This window comes from Gouania willdenowi, chromosome 9 (genome assembly GCF_900634775.1).
Source record: "Gouania willdenowi chromosome 9, fGouWil2.1, whole genome shotgun sequence".
In the NCBI taxonomy this organism is placed as follows: domain Eukaryota; kingdom Metazoa; phylum Chordata; class Actinopteri; order Blenniiformes; family Gobiesocidae; genus Gouania; species Gouania willdenowi.
This window is the reverse complement of record NC_041052.1, coordinates 12,567,545-12,593,422: the sequence shown is the minus strand read 5'-3', so window position 1 is coordinate 12,593,422 and position 25,878 is coordinate 12,567,545. Positions and strand designations below refer to the sequence as shown.

The window sequence follows — 25,878 nt, the reverse complement described above, 5'->3', positions numbered from 1 at the left end:
CGGAAAACCTCAGAATAAGCAGAAGTCATCGGTTTTCTCTGATCACATGTGAACTGGACTTCCTGATTATAAAATGCTAAGTCACAGTCATGTGTTCCTCTGCTGTGCACATCATACAGTGTTACACGATGATTCTATATGTAAAGCTGAATCACTGACTTTTTTTTTAAACATCTCATGACGCTGTACATGTGACTCTAAGCCTGACATTGGCAGAAACCACTGAATCACATACAGTAACTCCCCAAAAAATGTTTGTGTGTGGTGATGCAGCCAAATTTAAACCAGTGATCTGGAAACCATGTGACCTTAGTTTTGGGTGATACTATGATCACGTCTGTACAGTCACAAAAACCATCACCAGATGGCCTGAGAGCCGATTTAGCTCTAAAAAACTGAAAGGAAGAAACCGCACAATGAATATAAGAATAAATTTAAATTTTCCCCAGCATGAGCTGCTGCTAAAAGTTAATGTGAAAGTAGAAAACTGTCACTTCTCCACTCACTCCAGACTTCCTCTAAAACCAAATCTCCTGTATTTGGATATTTGATTTTTCTAATTACTCTTTATCTGTATTGTGGTCTACAGTCCTACCAATCACACAATCAGCATCTATTACTATTACTATTTCTTGACTTTTTGTCCTGAGGTGTCTTTAAAATTGGTTTAAAACACATAAATCTACAGAAAAAGATCGTGCTCGTGCTGTAGATAAAACCAGGAAGTAAAATACATGTCATGGTTTGTTGTATTCTGCAATAGTCTCAGTTTGAACGCTTTTAAAAACTTACAGAATCATAGAAAATTACATTTCCATATCTTTCTATTTATTTTAAACACATTTTCAGCCTTACAGAACACAAGCACCTTAGTTCCACAGAGAACCATGTTCATCTGATCCTAGTTATAAGACATGATGAGAAAAATGCAGAATACAAGGTCCAGCTCAGGATTTCCTCCACGAAACTGGTAAAAAAAAAAAAAACACCTCCATCACAGTCTGGTTTGGATCTACAACCAAACTAGACAGACACAGACTACAAAGGATAATCAGGACTGCAGAAAAGATCATTGGTGTTGATCTGCCCTCCATCCAAGACTGTCCAGGGTCAGGAAACGGGCAGGTAGCATCACTGCAGACCCCTCACACCCTGCACACAATCTGTTTAAACTCCTCTCCTCCGGCAGACGCTACAGATCACTGTACGCAAAAACTACCCGCCATAAAAACAGTTTCTTCTCCCAGGCTGTCACTCTGATCAACTCTAAACAGTCATAGAGGGTCAGACCTGGTTTTGTTACTGTGAAATAACCTGGAACTAAACATAACAACCCTGGATCAACCTGTCACTGAGAATATTCATGGACATAATATTTTCATTTAAATGTTTACCTGCACTACTCATCAATGCACTACTGCACTATTATCTTATTATTACTATTGTATTTTTGTATTTTTTATTTTATTTCGTTATTATTATTATTATTATTATTATTATTATTATTATTATTATTATTATTATCATTTTATTTAGTTTGCACATATTAGTCTAACTACTCTTATATTTGTGTTTATACTTCTTTTTTTAATTTATTTTTCTTTATTCTAGTTGATTGTTATTATTTAATGTTACACTATCTGAGAGAGCACAGGTCACCAAGACAAATTCCTCGTGTGTATTCATACACTCTTGGTCAATAAAGTTGATTCTGATTCTGATATTCTAACATTGTCTGTTTTTTTTTTTTTTTTCATAATTTACCAAATATGGAATCAGAGTGAAACAAGCTGATTTCTAGACAGACCCAGGCGCGCAAAAAAACACTTAAGTCCAGATGGGAGATTAGACCCCTAAAAGAGCATAGTTGAGGACCTGCCTTTTCCCCCTCTTCTTTCCTCCTGTTTTCCACTTCTCATCAGACATATGAGGGCGCCGCCCTTGTGGCGATCGACCCACAGTTCTCCCGCTCCCATCCTTCCATGTTATATGTGATTATCTTCTCACGTTTATTGGACGTAATGTAACTGAAAGGCAAATTTACCCTCGTGGGACGAATAAAGGTCGTCTTATCTTAACTGACCTAGATTTGAATTGTATGCCTGTTTCAATTTCATAAGTTTTAAATCGTAAATCTTATAAATCCACAAAATAAATAAAAGCAGATTGTGTTTGGTTGTCCAAAGTGTGCCACTTGTATTTAGTGAGATCCCTAACCCAGTGATGAGTCCACAAACTGCCTCAATAGAGAGCCTCATGGGGCCCTATGTGTTAACCTAGTGTGCATATAGCCAGAAACGGGCAGGAATAAAGGTGATGGTTGATTGTAATTAGGAATACAGTAAACTAATATCAATGTTAAGTCTGTGAACAGACGGTAAACACAACTTTGACCTGCTGACGTCTCAGGAAACAGTCGTACACAAACAGGTCAGCTTTAGTCAGCCTTTATCAATCACATGAGAGCACACACACACACACACACGCACACACACACACACACACACACACAATCTAACTAGTTTGTTCCAGTAGTAAAAACAGTAATCACACCTGATTATATTATGTTACATGTCCTTTTTTGTCCTTATCTCCACCTTAATACCACTGTTGTGTGGTTGTTTAACATCAGATACAGTACATTCTGATAGCAATAGATGGTCATTACTGTCTCTAACACATTTTGTTTGTTGTTATTGATTTACATTTAACACACATGATCTGTAACGGACTACAGAGTCTGACTCAGACCAGTTTGGAAGACAAATCTTTAGGGCTGATTGAGCTGCTTTGTTGAAGAATAACTTTATTTTGTTGAAACTTCCTTGTTCCCTAAAACACAAGGAAATAAAAAAAGAGCAAAGAATTGGACTTCGAAGCTAAAGAATGACATTTTCTAACAACCCAACAGGAATTATTAAACAGGGATTAAAATCAGTAACCCAATGGTATGACAATCAAAACTGGAGAAAAATAAAATGTCCCAAAAGTCTGGCAGAATAAATCTTCCATTGAAAACAAAGTATTGGTGGATGTTCAGAAGGAAAAAAAAAAGATAATATTTTTGTTTCCTGGTGTTACTTTGTTTTTGTTGCTTCATCTCAAAAGCTAAAAAGTGTAACAAATAAAACAATCTCAGTCGTCTTTTTAGTCAGGACCCTATTATGAACTAATATCTACCTTAACATCAGCTTAATATCTATCTAAGGGTCTTTAATAATACTAAATCAACAGATTCAATCATTTTAACACCTTTTTTTTTGTTTTTTTGCAACAATGGATCAACATACTTGTCCCCGAGGAAGAATCACGTGCTTCCCGGTGACGTCAAGTTATGTGGGCGGAATCCCAGTCGGGAAAAACAGGAATCTGACCAATCAGAGAGCCGTGTGGGAGGAGCCTCCTCCGCCACCCAGGCCTTTATAAACGTTATGAGAAGCGACTCCTGGACTGTTATTTTCCGTTTATCGCCTGAAGAACAAATTCAACAGTAAGTGAATTCGTTTCCAAAAGCTGTTGTGATTTAGGAAGAATGGAAATATTGTGTGTTTAAGTGTGCCTCGGTTTATCTGCTAATTTTTCGGCGGTTAACAATATACTTCAAATTTAATCTTTTCAATTGCAAAATGTGTTTGGTTTTATTATATTAAATATTTAGTCATTGCGTTTTTGGTCTGTTCGGTTGCTTTTTCCTCTTTTTTACTGAATCAACAGCCATTGTTACTGTCCTTCATGGGGGTTCACTGGCTCTCTGCTGAGACACGGATCCCGTGACTACGCAAACAAAAACAGGGTCGGGTTATTGTTGGGAACCGGTCGAGTTGGGAACCGGTCGAGTTTTCACTTGGAATAACAGCCACAAAATACAATATAAGTTTCCCCTTTTTCTGTCATGTGGACAACACATTATTATGTGTCTTTTCTGGTTGAATTCAGCATATATGGTATAGGTTTAAGGGGTCAGGAAGTGGGAATGACCGTACAGTAAAGAATGTGTTCTGCAGCGTCATTGCGAGTCTGGGTACAGCTTGTTCTCGGGAAGCATCGCGATAGCAGGACATTGATTGGCAAACAGAGAACATGTGATGTTTTTTTGTGTGTCATTTCTTACTTCTCTCTAAACATTTTTTTTATTTTATATTAATTAATTACTCTTTTTGACCTTGACTAATTTTTAGTGTGAATTCTGTTCTTTTTAACGATAGGAAGGCGTAGAAATGCTGTTAGCAGCTGTCCTAGCCGTCTGCCTGAGTGCTGCTCTCTCAGCACCGAGTGTGGACCCTCAACTGGACCAGCACTGGGAACTGTGGAAGGGTTGGCACAGCAGGAATTACCATGAGGTAAGTGTGTTTTTTTTTTTACACTGTGGAGTTTTTCAGCAGCTGTGTAGAAATAATCTAATGTGTGATTTGTGCACCTGTAGAAGGAGGAGGGATGGAGGAGAATGGTGTGGGAGAAGAACCTGAGGAAGATCGAACTGCACAACCTGGAGCACTCCATGGGCAAACACTCATACAGCCTGGGCATGAACCACTTTGGAGACATGGTGAGATTCAACCTCTTCTTCTTCCTGTTAAAATAATAATAATAATAATAATAACAATAATAATAATAAAAGGGCTTGGCTATAGACTGCCATTCTTTGCGTCTATTGACCAGTTTAGGTCACGTGTTATTGATAGTTGCTTCATATTTATTTTTAGCTACCCCGCTTACCCTTTTATTTTAACCCTAACCCAGGAAATACCCTAAAAAGTTCATTTTTAAAGGTGAAATTTGCTCTGTTAAATATGTTAAAATGAAAAAAAATATATATGTCAGAAGTGGGATTCGAACCCACGGCAGCGGAAAGAAGAATCCTTGAGTCAGGCGCCTTAGAGCACTCGGCCATCCTGACAGTGAAAACACAGGCACATTACGCTTATGTAGAAAAGGTCCGACGACATCATTGGGCGTACCCATATTCCCAGGGGTTATGGCTACGTTTAACGTATCTCTAGAGACTTTCTATAAAAAAAACATTAGTGTTAAATTCTTATTTGCAGAGGTGAAAGTAATGCATTACAAGTACTCGCGTTACTGTAATTGAGTTGCTTTTATGGGTACTTGTACTTTTTTGAGTATATTTCTAAATCAGTAATTTCACTTGTACATAAGTACATTTTATAAGACGGATTGTAGATGATATCAATCAAGTAGCAGTATTTTAGTAGGATGGATCACTATTTTTACACCTCTGCCTATTTGTTTCCCCACAGACTCACGAGGAGTTCAGGCAGGTGATGAACGGCTACAAACACAAAGCTCAGAGGAAGTTTAAGGGGTCTCTGTTCATGGAGCCAAACTTCATGGAGGCTCCAAGCTCTGTGGACTGGAGAGACCACGGCTATGTCACGCCCGTCAAAGACCAGGTGACTACGTGTGTTGGATCTCTCTGTTTGTTTTTGATGAGGAGTGCCAGTGTTGTGTGCAGGGAATCATAGGACAGGTTGTTTATTTGCTCTGTGGATGTTTCTGATTGGTGAAACTCAAGTCCTTCTCACAAACGTTTGGCAAAAAAACGTGTTTATCAGGAACTTTTTCTTCTGCCTTTGACTGTAGGTAACGGAAACATACAGTTTAACTGAAAGCCAATGAAAAATAGAAGTTGTAGTACTTTTTTCAATGAGGAAAAACATAATGTAACCTCAGCTGTTTGAGTCATTTGATAAACACCTCATAAATATTATTGCTGTGCATGTTTCTAAGCACAGAGGACTCGATCTACTCCAGTTAATGTTCAGCCCAGCCTGGCAGATAAGATGGAGGCTGTGGGGTGTTATCTGTGTGCAACACTACCCTCCCTGTCTGCGTGTAATGCTTGGTGTAACTGGAAACAGAGTGAAGCAATCATGCTCTAACGCATTAGGTCAAAGCACTGAAGTACAAAGGCTAAGCTGAAGTCAGACTAGTGAGTCCAATATCGTGTTCTTGCTGTATGTAGAACTAACTCATATTAGGTGAACATAATATCTACAATGTTCTACAATTGAATAAAAAATGAATTGGGGGAAGAAAAAAAAAATTGAATATGATATCCGATGTTTGTTTTCAGGCTGATATCGGACCGATATCAATATCGAATCGGGACACCCCTAGTTGTAAATCTTTGTCAGCGTTTTTTTCAACCTTGGGGTCGGGACCCATGTGGGGTCACCTGAAGTGTCTAGTAGTTGGTAAAAAAATAAAAAAGAACTTAGGTAAAACGGATTAAAATTCTATTTTAAAATTTTTTTGAACTATTATTTTTTTTTCAAATATACATCACACACAATAATTATCAAATAACTGTATCCTATACTTAAACATTCTCAAATATAAATGTAGTTCAAATAAAAAGCAGTATAAAATATGAGGTGCCGCACTAATCCTGGCTACTCTGTATATGTAACACACTTTAATAAACATGATCATGATCTAGAAGAAGAAAAAATGTCTCTGGGGTCACCGGACATTTGTCACGACCCGAAAAGGTTGGAAACCTCTGCTATATGTTATCTTTGTAAATGACCCTAAACAGATGCTCATAGTCTTGTATTAACACAAAGACCTTCTCGACATGCTTAATATTCATATTAGTCGTAAAAACAAGCTGAGAGCACGCTTTTTTTTTAAACTCCATTGATCGCAATTCCTGAGCCAGAAATAAATGACCCCACCCATAAACGTAACCTTCCTCTTGTTTAAGTGTGCTCATCATATTCGCACTAGTTATTAGGGTCTTATGATAGCCTTATATCAGAAAAAAAATGTAAATGTTTATGTTTTTATGCCTTGGCACTGACAGTTTTTATATAATTTCCATGACAATTACAATTACAAAACCAATTATCTGAACTTAATTACAACTCAATTATGATTTCAACAGCAACAGATTTTTACAATTATAATTGTCATATATTGTAATTAATTATAATTTATGTGATTACAATTATAATTGACTCTGATCTGCAGTGACCCAGTTGGAATTCCAATGACTCAGAAACCTGGTCCACTAAGCAGTGAGGAGCAACGTTATGATAAACCGCTGACTCAGGCACCTCAAAAACCTAAATAACACTGACTAACTGGTTAAATGTTGACCTATTTGATCCAACGCATAGGAAAATATAACAATGTGTCATAAGTCGGTCTAAAGTTTGCAGCTGAGGTTGATCCGTCACGGCTCAGGAATCAAACTGCTGATTGGACAGATTCCTGTGACTGGCGCTAACACATCCTTCCTCTCTCCGTGATGCATTCAGGGTCAGTGCGGCTCCTGCTGGGCGTTCAGCACCACCGGGGCTCTGGAGGGTCAGCACTTCAGGAAGACGGGCACGCTGGTGTCGCTGAGTGAGCAGAATCTGGTGGACTGTTCCCGGCCCGAGGGCAACGAGGGCTGCAACGGAGGTCTGATGGACCAGGCTTTCCAGTACGTGCAGGACAACAAGGGCCTGGACTCTGAGGATTCCTACCCGTACCTGGGAACGGTACGTACGCACCTTAAAGTGTTGATTCAGCACACATTTTAGGGCTTTTAACAGGGCTGGAGTCAAATACATGTTTTAGTTAGAATTACATTTTCATTACCCATGTTCAATTACAATTCAGTTATGATTACAGTGACTGGCATTTTTTCCAATTACAATTGTTTTTTTTTTTTTTGTCCTATAATTACATTAACCTTCCTTTTGTGTTAGCGTCTCTTATGATAACAGGTCCTAAATCAGCTGTAAAATACACTAAAAACAAATATTTATTTCTTATCTCTTGGTTACTTTGTTATGCTTCTTAATCAATGAAAATATAGGTTTTAATATTTATGGTGTGGGCGTCTGAGCCTTTCTTGTGTCAGTGTACCCCCTAGATTTGAATTTTTAAAATGGTAAAATGTGGGAAAGCTTGATATAAAAACATTTTTTGATCATTGTTTGCTACTTATGTGTGGAACTGTAACATGGTTCCCCAATTTAGTGATAAATATAATTGACAATTTTTTATAGAATTTTCATGGCAATTACAAAGTCTGAACTCAATTACAATTTATTTACGATTATGACAGCAACAGATTTTTAAAATTTTAATTACACCATAATTGTAATTAATTATAGAGTACGCGATTACAATTATAATTGACCCCAACCCTGGCTTTTAATTGCTGAAGTAATGTCTATTCGAGCCACTAAATACCCTCTGCCCTCGGTTTTGTCTTCCAGGACGACCAGCCGTGCCACTATGATCCAAAGTACAACGCTGCCAATGACACTGGTTTCGTGGACATTCCCAGTGGGAAGGAGCGTGCTCTGATGAAGGCAGTGGCTGCAGTGGGACCAGTGTCTGTCGCCATCGATGCTGGTCACGAGTCTTTCCAGTTTTATCAGTCAGGTCAGTGTTTGGCATTAGTTAAACTATCCATATAGTCTGAGATAAAGGACACACACACATCCTAAAGTGGACTTTAGTTTAAGAGAGGATTAGTTTGTTTATTCATGACTTTCATTTGTCTGCCTTGTAGGAATCTACTATGAGAAGGAATGCAGCAGTGACGAGCTGGACCATGGTGTGCTGCTGGTGGGTTACGGCTTTGATGGAGAAGACGTGGACGGCAAGAAATACTGGATCGTCAAGAACAGGTGAGTCCCCTAAAGAACCAGTTTGTGGAATCTTAAACATGCTTGGTATAACAAGGAGCCTAAATGTATGTTTCTGTCTTTAAGAGTGTTGTCAAATAGAACACTAGTTTCTTCAAGTTTGAAAATAAAACCACTTTATTTTAAATGGTGAAATGACTGTTGATGTTAGTTGGTTTCTGAGAAAACACATTTGCTTTGCCTCTCAGGGTGTAGACAGTCTAAACCAGGGGTTCTCAGTCCTTTTTTTTGCTTATTTTTCTGCAACTACACTAAACTTGCCATATTTTAATCTATTTTCATCAATTTTTTCTCGCCATATTTTTTTGTTACCTTTTAATGCATTTTTTTACTACATTAGCCCCATTTCTGCCACTTCTCCAGCAAATTTGAATGCCTTTTCTGCACATTTTTTCCACTTTTAAGACATTTTTGGCACTTATAAACCCTTTCCACCACCTTTTGCAAATTGTGCAAACACATTTTGTTTTAGCTTACACACTGAGCATACCCTGAATGCAAAAGGTGCAACAGTTTTTAATCAAAATGATCATCAGAAGTGCAAGTCACTAAACAATGTTGAACTTAAGGAATCTTAAAGTGCATAACATGACCATTTTCTTCTTCGTGGGTTCCTTGTAAGCAAGCAGCGCAAAGCACAGACATAAGATATGTAGACGCACTGCTATTGTGGGAGGCAGCAGTCGATGCGCCGTCTACATATATATGTCTATGGTGCAAAAGCCCACAGTACATCCTCCGCTACTTCCGTAGCAACTACAAGTGCTAAAATGCCAAAAATAACAATAAGCAGCCGCGCATTTGTGTGTTTTTTTTTTTTTTTTCCCAGCAAAGTTGTGGGAAAATTGCAATGCCGCACTGATTTTGTGGCGTTTGCTTGATTTTGTGTTAATAGTTGCGATCGCAACATGGTGAAATTCTGGAGGGACTGAATAATTAATCCTATGTTAATACTTTTTTTGTGGCTTGTGTTTGTGTAAATTGAAATGAATGAATGAATGTGATTGGATTAGAAATAGTCTTAATGATGTTTATTGGCTTCAAAACACCTGAATCGAGAGAAAAGCTTGTTCCAGGCTTTTGGCAGGTGGTGATGAAACCATTTCAAATTCTCACGTTAAAGTAGGATATCATTTGAAACATGCAGGGCTGCAGCCCTTGAGGATTTGAGTTTACAGCCTCAGCTTTTCAGATACAGGTTCAGGTGACTTTATTAGTCCCTAGATTTGTTTTGCAGTGAAAACAGAGGATGTCATCTGCATTGACATTAAATCTGATTTTTTTTGTGTTTCAGCTGGAGTGAGAAGTGGGGAGACAAAGGCTACATCCTCATGGCCAAGGACAGGAAGAACAACTGCGGCATCGCCACGGCAGCCAGCTACCCTCTGGTGTGATGTCTGAGCCACTCTAGTGTTTTTAATGCAACCCTTTGTGACGAAGACGACGACTGACTTCAGCCTGTGCAACACTGACAGAGATCCATCAGTGCATCAGCTGGGAACACTGTTTGTTTGCCATTTTTAGTTGTTTTTATTTTCATTTAGAGGAAAAACGAGCGATCATTTTCTGGCTGCTTTTATGCCACTGTGTCTTCTGTGGAAATTCAAAGACCTGAGCATTTTGTTGTTTGTAAATATGTGTATGCTACTTCAGTCATTGTAAATGAATGTTTTCTACTTTTACCTGTGATTGATTAAAAAGTGTCAAACACAGCTTTGGTGCCAGGTCTGATTATTATTATTTAAAATAAAAAAAAAAGCAAAAAAACATTTTCTATTACATTGCTACAGCGTTTTTTATGTACAAATATTTTCTTGCACAAAGTGTTCCACCTTCTCTACGTTGAAAAAATCAACATTGTTAAAGATAAACACAAAACCTCCATTTTCTGAGGGTAAAATCTTGTTGAAATGACTGGGAGTCACAACCAAAACAAAGATGAGTCGATCACATTTAATTTGAACTTTAATACCTGCCTTACTCTTCCCAGGTAACCTTTTTAAATACTAGTCTAATATATGCAGGCGGATATGTTTTTGCTCGGTCATCGTTGGTGTTTTCACAGTCACAGGAAGATGATTTGCATTCTGCTGCATGTGTGAAGCAAACAATCATTAATCATAACACTCCACCAAAACAAGCGTTATCATTCGGCTGAAAAGCTTCCAGAAAGTTTGTGTTTCCAAACTGTGTGATGTTTGAACAAAAATGTCTATTTATTTACGTTTTCAAAGTAGTTACCGGTAGTTAAACTGGTTTAATTTCCTAAATAATTAGCCAATAGCAGCCTTTCTGATCAATGTTAATGTGTGATTGCCACTTTTGGATCTTTTGTTCCATTTTTGACTGTATTTTATCAGACATATCGACAGTGTTTGCTTGAAGATTTCCAAAGCAGTATTGATATGATTCAGAATCCTTTCTTCATCCTTTGCTATCAAATACAACCACATTTCTGTTTGGTTTCATGTGTTTCTGTTGTGTAGTAGAACACAGTGAGGTTCATGATTGGCTGAACTCAGCTCAGAGGATTATTAATAGTAGAACAAAGGTGTTTATTCACGAGCAGAGTCGATCCTTTGACCCAAAATGACCCAGTCAGTCAGTGTGAGGCTAAGCCTGTTCACTCCACTGTTCTCTAAATGTGGTTTATAGGTGTGAACGTGTGGTGATCCAATAGTGTTGGTGTACGGTTTATAGTTTATTATCATGCATTAGTGTCAATAAAAGGTGGACAACATCATCACTGCTACAGCCAGTGGTTTCTAATGTTGGTGGTCTGAAGGATGATGGGAACATGTTGTACGATCATTTATAGAGGGCCACTTTTATCACAGTAGGGGCCACAAAAATGTGATTGCATTTAGAATATTGATAAATCTATACTATGACACTGAAAAGAAGGCTTTTTGTTGTTGTCGTTTTGTATTTTTTATAGAATCTTTGTTTTGCCGATTTTATGGAGTCATTTTGTATAATCTGTCATTCTGTGTGTTTTTGTTGTTTTTTGTGTTTATGATACATATTTTTGTTGCCATTTGTTGTTTTTGGAGTCATTTTGTGTATTTTTGTTCTGCTTTTGTGTCTTTTTTTGTCATTTTATGTATTTTTGCTGTGCTTTTGTGTATTTTTTGTCATCTTGTGTGTCTTTTGGTGTCATTTTGTGTATTTTGGTTGTTTTTTGTATTTTTGTTGCCATTTAGCACGTTTATCTGAATTTTTGTAGTCATGTATTTTTGAACTAATTTTGCATATTTTTGCTGTCATTTTGTGTATTTTTTTTTGTCATTTTGTATGTCTGTTGGAGTCATTTTGTGTATTTTTGTGCTGCAGATGTTTATATCATTGTGTGCAATTACTTTTAGTACCACAATAAACACACTGGGGCACCAGTTGCCCATTATTTGCTCTAATGAATCTTTTCGTTGTCAGTAAAGTGAGAGCAGCTTTACCAGTGTCACATTCCTGGTTTGGAAGCACAAAGTTGACCAAACGAATCTAACTCTGATCCTGAGATGCACATTATGAATGGATTATAATAGAACACTGGTGTCTTTTCGCCCAGTTTGTTGCAGCTTCATTGAAACTTCTTGACAAAGGAAATGTATTCATTGACGTCATCAGGTGAGCCGGCCACAAAGGGCACCCGCTGGTGCAGGGCCTCAGGCTGGATGTCCAGGATCCTTTGGGTGCCCGTGGTGGCGATGCCGCCTGCCTGCTCAATGACGAAGGCCACGGGGTTGCACTCGTAGAGCAGCCGCAGCTTCAATCCAGAGAGAAAAAGACAAAAGATTACACCAAAGACATATTTACCCTCTACTAAACCTATTGTTATTGTAATTACAAAAAAGTCATCCAGGTAAATCTGTCATTTGATGCCACACAGTTAAAAAGCCAAACATTTACTTTAATATACAGTATTTCATAATAATACAGTGATTCTTATATAACATCACCTTCCAATAATGAACCAAACATTCAAAAGAGCCAAAGTGAAAAAATAATTCCACTATAAATGAAAATATGGAGCAGTTTTTAGCTGAGATAATACAGAAAATGACAGCAGGGCAGCAAAAAGTGAAGAATAATCACTATTTTTAATGAAATTAAGACCAAATACACCCAAATAGATGAAAGAAAAAGTGCAATTTCTATTAAGCTCCAAATAAATTAATGAAAAGAGAGAAGTCACAACAAGAGAAAAAGGTTTTTAAGTTGTTGTTTTTTCCTCTGACCTGCTGAAAATCGGTGTGCAACATAATTTTGTTCCCAAACGCACACGTTGAGAACGTCTGTTGTAGTAGAAATATACAGTATTTTTAAAAAATCAAAATCCAATGTTATTTGCTTTGTAACAACATGGCTGTAGCGTACAACTTTCAGAAACTGTTGGTTTTATTCCAATAGGGCAGATATTTTCAGATACTTTTTTTTTTTTATTGAATTGAATATCTTTATATAAACTTGGAAGCTTAAACTTAACAATTGTTGCTTTTTTTGCTTGATTTTTGTTAAATTTATTAATTTATTTTTAGAAAAAAACATTTAATGAGTGAAAACAGAGGTGACCTGTTACAGGCAGACACATTTAAATCCTTTAGTTTCAGTTTTAACATCTGAAAATAACATTTACTTAGATTTATTCTTAAAGGGCCCATGTTACGCTAAATGAACTTTTCTGTGCTTTAAACATCATAAAGTGCTATTAGGGCTTCATACACATTGATTCCCTCAATCATTAGTTAGAGAATGATTTGCTCCTTTATTACTGCAGGGTGAGCTCAAACACTTCGCTCCAATTTGATGACGCGTTCCCACTTTGATGACGAATTTGACGCGGCACTGAGCTGGAGAAGCCACGCCTCCAGGAAGCTCTCTGCCGTGTTTGACATGTAAACAGACACGCCCACAAAAGTGAGCATGTCAGCGTCCTTTGCTCAGTGCTATGTATTTTCTCCAGTCTATGTATGTAGTCAGTGTCCCGTCTATAGACACGCCCACTCATGAATATGTATAAGTAGCCGCACATCAGCCTGTTTGTATAGAGTTGGTCAGAAAGTGACTTTTCAGAGGCTAAAACTCTGGAAAACAGGCGCTTTTGGGAAAATAAACCTCAAATACAATGTTTTTGGGGCTCTTAGAACAAATGGAGATGGGTGAAAAATAGCATGACATGGTACCTTTAAGTTGAAGGTCCTGGGTTCAAAGCCTGTGTTGGATATGTCGGCCCTTATGTGGCGTTTGCATGTTCTTCCCATGAGTGCACGGGGGTTTTCTGCTGGTACGTTGGGTTACTTAGAGTCTCTAGATTGTACGTAGGAGTGACTTTTATTTCCGTTTAAATGGAGACATTTGGAAGGGAAAATTGTTTTATTTGCGACTGAGAAACAGAAAGTTCAGCTTCACTTCTCCTTCCAACAGCAGATCTGACATCAGGCTGGGAGAATCACTTCCTGTATTTATGTTCATCACAATCCTGGTTTTAAGGGAGAGTTTGGTAAATGAAACAAGAAGTAGAGAGTTCCTGCTGTGAGCTACGACCAGCCATGATCATGAGGCAAATCCTTGATAAATAGGTCACTAAGGAAATCTTAGGAGGAAATGCAGATTATTTTCCCAACCAGTGACCCAGCGCTCAGGTTACACTGTTGTAAGATCCAGCGTGTTAAAGGTAAAGTCAGGACAGGACGAGGATATTATTAATAATAATAATAATAACCTGATTGTAGACTAACAGTAGGCAATGTAAAGCAAAAGGTTGTGAGTTCAAACCCTGTTTCTGTTTGTTCTTCCATAAATTTCCTCCTACAGTCAAATCGTAATAGTTGAAACGAGTTAAAGTTCTTCGTTCGTAACTTGGTTCGTTTTCAGAGAAGATGATTTTCTAATGTGAAGTTTGGTGGTTTGATTTCAGATGTTCCCACTTATCATGTCAGGGGTTTTAAAAAAGAAAAGGCTTTTTTGTTTGTTCGTTTCATTTTCCTCCACGTTGAAAAAAGAAAAAGATATGAATGAAAAGGAGCAGAAAGACATAAAAATGCCCTCCTTAAAAAAATAAATGACATTAAACAAAGTCAAGCTGCGACGCAGTCATTGTCAACAACACAGTTAGACTTTTGTCTCATGTCTCTTCCTCAACATAATACGTTTATTTTATGTGAAATATTTACACTATTCACCAAAAGAAAGAGAAGAAAAAAAAGGAGAAAAACAAAAACAAATCAAATCTCTAACATCTCATATTATTTATATTCAAATCTAATTTTCATATTTGTTTAACACTGCAGATTTGACGTGTTTCTTACATTTTAGGAGAGTTCCAAATTCCTGTCACAGTTTGTTCCATTGTTTTCCAGTTAAAGTTGTTTTTTTGAAGATATTTGTTCCTTTAAATAATTGTGACTTTCTCTTCCTTCAAACCTTTCGTGGATGTTCTTTGGCAATGTTTTTTTTATTGGTTTTATACAAAATCTGAGGAATATTACAATCAACGATATCATTAAATTTTAGTGACTTACATTTGATAATTTGCGGGTTTGATGGCTCTCTATGTCTAATGTTTATATATACTGTAGTTTTCAGAGCCCTTTTTTGTAACATGAACCGTTTTACTGGTCGAACCCCAAATTTACACACAGTAAGTTAAATATGGTACAATCATTGTGTTATAGAGTGAGTAGAGAAGATTGATTTAGATTTTATGTAATATTTACCCCTTTATACTGTATAATCTAGATGTAACTTCCATTTGAGGTCCTCATCAATGTCCATCCCATTTATTTTCATTGATACATGAACAGTGTTTCTTTTGTCATTGAATATTATATGTTTTGTTTTGTTTTGCTATTAATAGGGAGAGTACAATAATAAAATAATAATAATAATAATAATAATGTTCAAAACAAACTCCACTAAATGATTATGAATCTAATTGTTAAGTTTAAACAAAAAAAAATCAGGAATTCTTGCATATTGTCATATTTTGGTTATAAATACTGTTGAAAAGCCAGAAAAAAGCTTTAAAAAGGTTTCAGTGTATACAGACATTTTACAGTAAGTCCAACCCACCTGTTTGAAACAGTTTAAAATGTTGGCTTTATGGAATAAAATCAGTTTATTGTGAGGATGCCTCAATGGCAATTGTTATTTCTATTGTGCTGCTGGTATGACTGGTGAGACTGGTTACCTTCCCCTTTGGGCTCTTCTCATTGGCAGGATACATAAAGATTCCTCCATAGGCAATGGTGCGGTGAATATCTGACACCATGGAGCCAACATAGCGAGCTCCGTAAGGGGCGCCGCCATCCTGAGGGAAAAATAAGTGTTGTTACTGAGACAGATGAACTACAGCCTGGTTTACTTTCTACCATTTACTGTAAAGCAGTGATAGGAAGCTTTTATGACACCGAGGGCCAGAAAAAATGGATTGAGGGCCACTTTATCCTAATTCAAGTCAGTATTTAGAATGGTATTTTGTTTATTTTTGTTGACTTTAAGTATTTTCCTGTCATTTTGTGGATTTTTCTGTCATTTTGTGGATTTTTCTATTACTTCCGTGTCTTTATGGAGTCGTTCCCATATATTCATTCTAATTTTGTGCAATTTTTAAGTCATTTTATGTATTTTTGTTAACTTTGTATCATGTTGCTGTTTCATGGTGGTGTATTTTTCTTGGTGTGTATTTTTCCGTCATCTTTTGTATTTTGGGAGTCATTTTCTCAGTTTTTATGTCACTGTGTAATTTTCTATTAGTTTTGGAGAAATTTTGTATATTTTTTTGTTGTTTTGCGGATTTTTGAAGTGATTTTGTGTGGTTTTTCTGTGACTGTATTTTTCTATTCCTTCAGTGTCTTTATGGAGTCATTTTGCATGTTTTCATTGTAATTTTCTATCCCTTTAGTGTCTTTTCTGGAGATATTTTCAATATTTTTTGTTGTTGTTTTGTGCATTTTTGAAGACACTTTGTGTATTTGTGTGACTTTATGTCTTTTCTTCTCATTTCTGTGTAATTTTGTAAACATTTTGTAAACGTTTTTTGGAGTAATTTTGTGTATTTCTTTGTTGTTTTGTGCACTTTTCTTGACTGTGCATTTTTTTTTTTGACTGTGTATTTTGGGAATGATTTTGTAAATTTGTATGTCATTCTGCGTTTTTCTGTCACTGTGTATTTTTGTAATATTTTTGAGCTATTTTGTTGTTGTTTTGTACATTTTTGACGTTGTTTTGTCAGTTTTTCTTTTTGTGTGTTTTTGGATTCATTGTGTGAAATTCTCTGTCATTTTGTGTATTTTACTGACTTGTGTCTGTCTTACATTTTTTTGTGTTTTTAAAGCATTTTAGTTTTGTGGGCCACATAATTAGACTAAGGGTCGCTCGTGGCCCGAGGGCCACAGGTTGCCTACGCCTGGTTTAAAGCATTATGATGATTTGAAAGGACAGGCTGTTGTATGTGTTTGGTACTATTTGACTGAGTCATGGTGTGACTCAGGGAGCGAGGTGAAATACACAAAGGACAGAACACAATCCATCACTTACAGTAACAGTACGGGTACACACATTCCGTGCCCTGACACAGCAGGTAAAAGCTTTAAGGTCAAAGTTCCCTTGCTGAGATTACTGTAACATAGCCTGAATAAAACCTTAAGATTTATCATTATCCCATAGTTAGAAACATCCTAAACGTGTACATTTTTCAGTTGAATCTCTGAGTTCATGTTACATATAGTAACGGTAGTTTGTTCACATCAGTAAAGAACACAGTGGTGTTGTAATCCTCCCTGTTTCATGTTCAGACATTGGCAAAATGTGGCTCAGTCATGTGCCCTATTAGTCACACCATTGGGGTGTGTGTGTGTGTGTGCGTGTGTGACAACTTTGCTTGTCTGAGCTTAGATTTGTCAAATATTTAATCATACTGGGACAATCACACCCTGTTCCACTGTTTCAGTCACTCATAAATGTGCAATATTATATATATATATATATATATATATATATATTGTTATTGTTATTGTTATTGCTGCTCTAGTACTCTACTATTGTACATATTATTTCATTTTATTTATTTATTTCATTTCATATTTTTACTCGCTTATTGTGTTTTTATTTATTGGATACTCTTGCACCACCAGAGTTGTCCTTTAATTTTGTTGTACATTGTGTATGATGACAATAAAAGCCTTCTATTCTATTCTATTCTATTCTATTCTATTCTATTCTATTCTATTTTATTCTATTTTATTCTATTCTACAAGAATTTATAACCAGTTCAAAGAAAAAGAAAAAAAAAAGAAAAAGAAAGAAAGCGTTACCCGAAGACCAAAAACTATTTCATTTTTTATGATGAATTGATGGAAATAAATTCTAGTATGAATTATAAAATTATCAAATGTTTAGTTTCAGGTTTTATTAATCTATAATAATCTAAAAATCTCAGCATAATTTGATTTATTAGAATGTTGGTGTCATGGTTTGCATTAAAAAGAACCAGGGGGTTTGACTTCTGATTTTCTGATGTAGTTTGCATGTTCTCCTTGTGCCTGTGTAGATTTTCTCCAGATACTCTGGCTTTCTCTCAGTCTAATGAAAAAAACAAGAGTATTTGCAATGTTTGTGGAAGTCTCTCTTATATGAAATTCATTGTACTTCCAATCATCTAAACTTTATTGCCCCATGTTCCCCTTGTAGCTCATGTCATACATTATTTATTTGTGTCTAAAGGCTCATCTAAACTCTTTCCTGTGTCTGATCCAACATTAACCATGAATTTAGACCTTTTTTATTCATTTATTTCTGATGTTTTTGCTCGTTTTAGAATCTGAACTTCAATTTTTTGGTGTATTTTAAAAGAGTTGTGCCACAAATGATTATTGATGGATGAGAAAAAAAAAAGTCTGTGTGCATGTAAAAAAAGAATCTATAATGTTTCTGTTTACCTCCTGAGAGGTGTTCAAGTACCCAGTTTGGGAACCACTGATCTAAATGAAGTATGGACCAGCATGCCATTCACTTTGAAACAAGTTTAGCAGCTCATCATCATAATTGGTTCTTGCTTTCTTTGGCATAATGTGTTTACCAAGTTATTTATCACATTGCTAAGTTCTTCTGAATGTGTGACACAGCAGTAAAAAGAGGAAACCTCAGCAGGGCATCAGCTGATCTTCTGATGGTGGACAGGATGCCAACGAGTGTGTGGGGGTTTTTTGGCTGCAGGAGAAAAGCTGAGTGTGCGTATACAGACTTTAGTTTCCATATGATAACCCACTAACACAGGTGCTGCTCAGCTGACCTCCCCCTCCTCCTCCTCCTCCTGCAACTTTTATCGCAGCGGGGGCCACAAAAATGTGTTTGTTTGATCAGAGGGTCACATGATCAACATTCATGTCAGCGTTCAGAATAATGAGCGATCTGAGCATTAATACAGGAAAGAACAAAGAGTTTTTATAGTCATTTTGTGTGTTTTTCTGTCATTCTGTGCATGTTTGTTGTTGCCTTGCTCGTTTTGAGGCATTTTGTGTCTTTTTTTGTGTACAATATTAGTTTTTTGGAGTCATATTGTGTATTCGCGCTGCCATTTTGCTTGTGTGTTAGTACTGTGGGTTTGCGGGGTCATTTCTCGTGTTTTTCTTGTCTTTTGGTGTACTTTTGTTGTCGAGCAGTGTTTTTCCACCTTGGGATCGGGACCCTATGTGGGGTCGCTTGGACTTAAAATGAGGTGGCCTGAAATGTCGTGTAATTGTTTAAAAAATTAATTAATTACTGTTTAAAAATATGTTTTATTATTAGTATTAGTATCAATTATTAAATTAAAACAACATACTATCTTAAACAACTGTATTTCTATCCATTCATCCATTTTCTTACCTGCTTGTACCTTTTTTTCAGGTTCGCAGGGGTAATGTATAGCAGGGGTTCTCAACTGGTCACACCCTGGGACCCACATTTTGCCACGGTCATTACATCGCAACCTACTTTTTTTTTTTTTTTTAAACAAATCTATATATTTTCCTGTGCAACATGCATTTTACAGCATGCCTGTCAAAAGAAAAGTTTCTTTCAAAATAAAAGACAAGTCCAACATGCAACATTAAGTATTTATTTATATTTGACCAGCTGTCTGTGACCCACCCAGCACAGGTCCGCGACCCACTTTTGGGTCCCGACCCACCAGTTGAGAATCGCTGATGTATAGAACTGTAGAATACAATAGAATACTGTACAATACAGTATAGAACTGTATTCTATACTTTTACTTCTTAAAATGCAGTAAAGATATCTGAGCTTTCACAAGTTGTCAACCCTGGCTACTATTACTTTGTAATACAGTATGACAAACATGTTCTAGATCACTCAAATAATAATAATTCGAGAAAAAAGTGTGTTTACGGTTGCCAGAAGTTCTTGATCATCAAAATGGGGTCACAATCTAAAAAAGGTTGGCAACCACTGAGCTAGAGAGATGATTTTTTTCACTTCTCACACTTGATAAAATCAATTTAAAGTTCAATTCCACTTAACGATAAAAAAACATTTTTGTTCAGGAACAACCATATCCCACTTTTGAGGGGGTGGGTCATACATGGTTGCCTGAAAGGTCAACAACAATCTTTTTTTTTTTCAAGAATTGATCTCATGGTGTAGCTGAGGTTAGGTTTGATCAGTGATAAACCCACATGTGTGTGAAGGAGTTTTGTTGAGTTCTCACCTCGGGGTACTTCTTGTGTTTCAGATACTCGTTTATGGACGGATGGAAGTATTTGGCGTAGCCTTCGTTCAGACTGTAGATCTTTCCCTTCTTCTTGATCTTCACGTTCCTCTCAGTCAAGATGAACTCACCTATAGCCTGAAATTTAAAAAAAGCAAGTCAAAAATTCACAGATATGCAATATGTAAGCTTCATATGTGTGTTCTGTGCTCATATATAGAGCATTAAAGGCCTTCAGAGTATGAGAGGCTGTCTGTGGCCCATCATATGTGTTCTAATAACACATTTGGTGATAAGGAACCATAAATAAAAGGGAAATGGTCTTTAATATTCACATTTCCCACCTTGAGGGAGAGCGTAGCCATGTATGAGGACTGAGCAGTACTCACAGGGTCCAGCGTGAAGAAGTTGAGGCCTGCGCCGGTGCTGATGGCCACCAGACTAGCACTACCATACAGGGCATAACCTGCACACACTATGTTCTTGCCTGGCTGTAGAGCGTCCTGTTCTGTGGGTTCGTCCTCGGTTGTCTGAGCAATTACAGAAAACCACAAGGAAAACAAGTAAAGATATAATAAAACAATAAAGAAAGCTAAATAGAAAGGTCTAAAAAATATATACATGTGTCATATTTGTGAAAGAGAACACTCACATGATGATAAAAGTCCAATATGGATGCAAAAGTTCTAAAATTAGTTGTACTTTGTGACATTTAATATGTGATTTTCAAAGAAATTCAGAACAATATTAATCTAGTTCTTTTTGCCAAGCGTTTCTGAAACATTAAAGTCATAAAAACTGTGGCTGTTTCACTTTTGCTCTGTTCAAAGTTTGTATTTTACACTTTTCACTTTTATTACCATCACACAAAGCACATTATGTCTCTTTGTGTATGAAATGTGCTTCAGCACAAATGCATTTGCTTTGCTTGGGTGTGGAAACAGAAACCTTGACAGCAGTACCCTCCAGTGGTCATAAGTGGTTACTGCATGTCTAATATTTATATCTATTATATCAGAATCAACTTTAATGGCCATGTAATATTTGTTATACACACGAGGAATTGGACTTGGTGAACTGTGCTCTCTCTAACAATGTCAACATTAAATAAAAACAATCAGCTACAAAAAATATAAACAGTAGTTAAAGACTAATATGTGCAAAACTAATAATAATAATAATAATAATAATAATAATAATAAGAAGAAGAAGAAGAAGAAGAAGAAGAAGAAGAAGAAGAAGAAGAAGAAGAAGAAGAAGAAGAAGAAGAAGAAGAAGAAGAAGAAGAAGAAGAAGAAGAAGAAGAAGGAGAAGAAGAAGAAGATAATAGTGCAGTGATGAGTATTATTATTATATTACATTCCTAGAAAAAAGAAACATGATTTTGCTTCATAGGAAGCTAAATTTCAAATGTCAAATGTGTGATTTCTAAGACGGAGACTGTCATGTTGGTTGATTGGGAAAAATGGACAACACAAAATGGTCATCATGGACAAATCAGACTGACATTTTCCATTCCAAAGTCCATCGTTTTATTATTTTTGTTCTCAAAAACACACACTCACCCTTTAACTCTAAGCACTGTTTGTATGTGTGTGTACGCGCTGACATATTTCTCACCCGTTTGTAGATTGCAAATATGGTTCCAATGGAGGCCAAGCAGTCGATGTTACTGGAACCATCCAGAGGGTCAAAACAGACCACATACTTTCCCTGAGAGGGAGAAGACAGTTAGAAAATAACCTTGAGGCATAAAAGTTATAGTAGATACAGTGAATATAATAATGTCATCTGTAAAACATTCACTTCTTATGTTGATACCACTTTCCTCATGTCCTACCTCTTGTTTATGTATCTTAACGTGGTGCATGATAAAATGTGTGTTATCAAAATCTAATGAGCCGTTTCTGGCTATAGGCAGACTTGTGCTCCATTCACCAAAAGGTGGCTCCAAATCTAAGTTGTCAGTTTGGGAGGTAGATTGGTGTCTTTTTTATTCAATAAAAAAATAAAAAAAAATAAAATCACATTTTATCATCAAATGTAAGGGCTGTTAGTCAGGGTCAGAACTTTGCCCTCTATAGGACAGATTATGGATAGCTTCCTACCTAGAAAAGTACAGGTGTGGGTTATTAGGGCCTTTCTCTCTGAATCCTGGCTGCAGAGGTGTGCAGGTAAGGACGATTCTTGGAGAGGCAATGTCATGAATTCAGTTATTAAACAGCTATTCATATTTACAGTAGTTGTGCAGAAGTTCAGAGCTGACTGACCAGGCCTGAACTAAATGAAACACTGTGGTGAGGTAGGTTTCAGCATTGATTGTTGGTTGGTTTAAGGGAAAGGCCTTGGGTATGAAAGTAGAGATCTAATAACCATTTATCTATAGATCTAAAGAATGCAATTATTGGGGTCTCAAATATTTTTTTTTTTGCATTTAAACGAGTTTATTTTTTTATTTTTTTGTGATAGAAAAGTTGTTTTATTGAAGTCATTTGATTTTGATTGAAATGCTTTATTTACCTGCTCTTATGCCTAATACGCTTACAAAAAAAAGTAGAATATGAATATAATGAACTTCTACCAATAGCTGTGGATAAAATTTATAAGTTCATTTGGTCAAAATTGTTGGATAGTTTAAGAATAAAGTTTCTAGATACGTTAAACGTAGCCGTAGCCCCTGGGACTATGGCTACGTCTCCTGACCAAGGCGCCGCACTCAAGCATTCTTCCTTCCGCTAACATGGGTTCGGATCCAACTTTTGACACATATTTTTTAATTTTAACATTTAACACTGCAAATTCCACCTTTAAAAATACATATCTGACAAAAATAAACATTTTAGGTTTTTTCCTGTGTTAGGGCTAAAATAAAAGGGTTAGCGGGGTAGCTAAAATACAGCTGACGGAACTTAAAGTCACGTGGTGCACCTATCACGTGACCTAAACTGGCCAATGAAGGGTGCTGCATATGCATAGAGTGGTAGTCTATGAATTTAACGTATCCATTGCCTTTAAAGAATGTTCAAGTAAATTCTGAAGCCAAACCATCAGTTCAAACTGCGTTTGTTTTGTTCCTTAAATCATTGGATTCTACTTATTTCATGGTAAGGCTTTTGAGGAATGTTTACTAGTTTCCTGTCCTTACTCTCTTATCCTTTGGAGTGATGATGAGTTCTTTGTTCTCCTCTGAAACCATGCAGCAGGTGCTGTATGAGGCCCTCAGCAGGTTGATGACCAAGTCGTTGGAGAGCACATCTAGTTTCTTCACATCGTCCCCCGTCACATTGACGGAGCCGGCCAATCCCTGCCTGCATGGGCCCAACAGCAGCCAAATATCAGTCTATAATCAGGTGAATTTCATGCAAATGTTTCGTCCCACAATCAAAGAAAGAAGAGTTTTAATGGTGAAACTGGGTTTATTTAGTTTAAATCTGCTGTCATTCATCATTAATGCCAACCAGGAAAACTGCTTTAGAAACACCTGATGCAGCAGAAAAGCTTCTGTTGCTTGATGTTAAAAGTATCGTAGATACAGAAAATCGAGTAGATTTTTTTTTTAAGGTCGACATTTTAAGAAGGTAAATCAACATCTTATGATCTTACAATGAAATTTAAAGTTGGCATGAAAGAATATCAACAGTTAAACTAAAACTCTCTTTCAAACAGACATTCAGAGCCTAAATCTGAAGGAGTTTCCTTTTCCAAAACAGATACATTTCCTTTATTTGCAGTCATCCATCAATCTTCATGTCCTCTATCATCTATTCCCTGGAAAACTAACTTATTTTTCTTTTACCCATTAACACTGAGTAAAGAAGGTTTTACATCTTGGTGAAATTCTAGTTTGCATTGTTGTGTTCTCAAAGCCTAAACTTTGACTCACTGTCGTAACTCCCACGTAGAACAAATACCGTACATTTCTTCAAACATGGAACCAAAGGGGCAACTCTCCAAAGTTCAGTTCCCCACAAACAATAAGTTGCGTTTTTTGTACTTTTGGTCACAAAGCTTTATCGTACAATAGATAATATTCTAAACTGAGGTAAGCTGTGCAAACTTTAAACTGACTTTAAGATTAGGCTGTTGAAATGAACCTGCAAAAAAAGGTCAGCATCCAGTTTAGACTGGAGCTGTTTCATCTACTCTCAGCTAGGGGTGGGCATTGCAATGACACGATTTGCATGTCACAGTACGATATTTTCCGATACTAAACAATACAATACACATCGCAATATCATGACAAATTTCCCTTTTACAAGTACAAAATGCTATGAAATGGAATTTATTATTATTTTTTTAAACTTGCAAGAACAAGTAAATGGTACTGTAACTAAATAATGTCAAACAAGCGGAATGTTAATCAAACTGTCAAATTACATTTTTCAAAAAAAGTTCAACCTTTGCTTCTAATACAGATTCTGATTCTGTTATGTTTTTAAATTCTTAAAAGTCATGTTGGCGCAATTAATTGAGGTTTTCATTAAAACATGAATAAAAAATCTAATTTGACTTTTTTCTTTTGCATCGATACAATAATCGCGGGTGAAATATTGATTTATCGGTGAAAGGATTCTTTTCTTCTTACACAATCAATGCAGCTCTAGAGCCTGCACTGTATTAGTGTTAGAGATAGTGTGAAGGTATTGCATGCATTTATTTTACTAATCTCTCTTTGAGTTGCAGATAAAATCATACACACACACACACACACACACACACACACACACAGATCAGATGTGTCCAAGCCTTGAGTGGCTCAGTACTCACAGGTGGGCCAGACCAGCCTTCCTCACAGCAGAGGAAATGGCTTTGATGGCAGTCAGCATGGTGTTGATGAGCTGCGTCAGCTCGCCTGTTGCTCCTTTGGCCTGTCGACCCGTCTCCATGACGAACCGGGTCAGGGTCCATACGTCTGTGTCAAAGCCTGACTGATCAGTCATGTTTGGGCCTGCTCTGCTGGTTCTTCTCTGGTGGTGGTGGTGGTGTAGTGAGCTCAGCTGGTGTAGCAAACTGACAGTGAAGTCACATCCTTATCATTCCCAGAGCCATGAGGACAAGCCAGGGGATCTATTTGTGTGTGTGTGTGTGTGTGTGTGTGTGTTAGGAGTCCGGTGTCAGACTGGTAGTTTTAATTCTGCAGAGACTTTATAACAGTTCTTTCAGTGGAGTAGGTTGGTTGCTATGATGGATGGATGGACAACTGTTGTCACAGCAGGGCCACAAAAATGTGATGGTCTGATCCGAGGGCCACATTATCAACATTCATGCCATTAACAATGAATCTGAGCATTAACACAGGAAAGGGCTTTAAGTCATTATAGTTTTTAGTCATTTTGTATGTTTTTTGTAGTGATTTTGTGTATTTCTCAGGTCATTATGGGAATTTCTGCTGCCATTTTGTGTATTTTATGAGTCAGTTAATGTGTTTATGCTATTTATTGTGTTTTATTTGCATTTTGTTTATTGTTAATCTGGGCCTTTTTTTTTTAAATTCAGTATTTTTTT

At 36.7% G+C, this 25,878-nt stretch overlaps 2 protein-coding genes across 2 annotated transcripts; one reads left to right on the top strand and one right to left on the bottom strand.

Moving 5' to 3' along the window:
- The first annotated feature begins 3,363 nt into the window (after positions 1-3,363).
- LOC114469314 (cathepsin L1-like) lies at positions 3,364-10,382 on the top strand. The gene is made up of 8 exons (XM_028456693.1): positions 3,364-3,490; positions 4,206-4,340; positions 4,424-4,546; positions 5,259-5,411; positions 7,284-7,508; positions 8,235-8,403; positions 8,534-8,651; positions 9,964-10,382. The coding sequence occupies exons 2-8, from the start codon at positions 4,218-4,220 to the stop codon at positions 10,061-10,063; spliced, it is 1,011 nt and encodes a 336-aa protein (XP_028312494.1). The 5' UTR covers positions 3,364-3,490; positions 4,206-4,217; the 3' UTR covers positions 10,064-10,382.
- Positions 10,383-11,892: 1,510 nt separating this feature from the next.
- fbp2 (fructose-1,6-bisphosphatase 2) lies at positions 11,893-25,486 on the bottom strand. Its single transcript, XM_028457949.1, has 7 exons — positions 25,141-25,486; positions 23,519-23,681; positions 21,994-22,086; positions 20,763-20,903; positions 20,374-20,511; positions 15,856-15,975; positions 11,893-12,432 (listed from the first exon to the last, which is right to left on the bottom strand). The coding sequence occupies exons 1-7, from the start codon at positions 25,311-25,313 to the stop codon at positions 12,247-12,249; spliced, it is 1,014 nt and encodes a 337-aa protein (XP_028313750.1). The 5' UTR covers positions 25,314-25,486; the 3' UTR covers positions 11,893-12,246.
- Between the last annotated feature and the right edge of the window lie 392 nt (positions 25,487-25,878).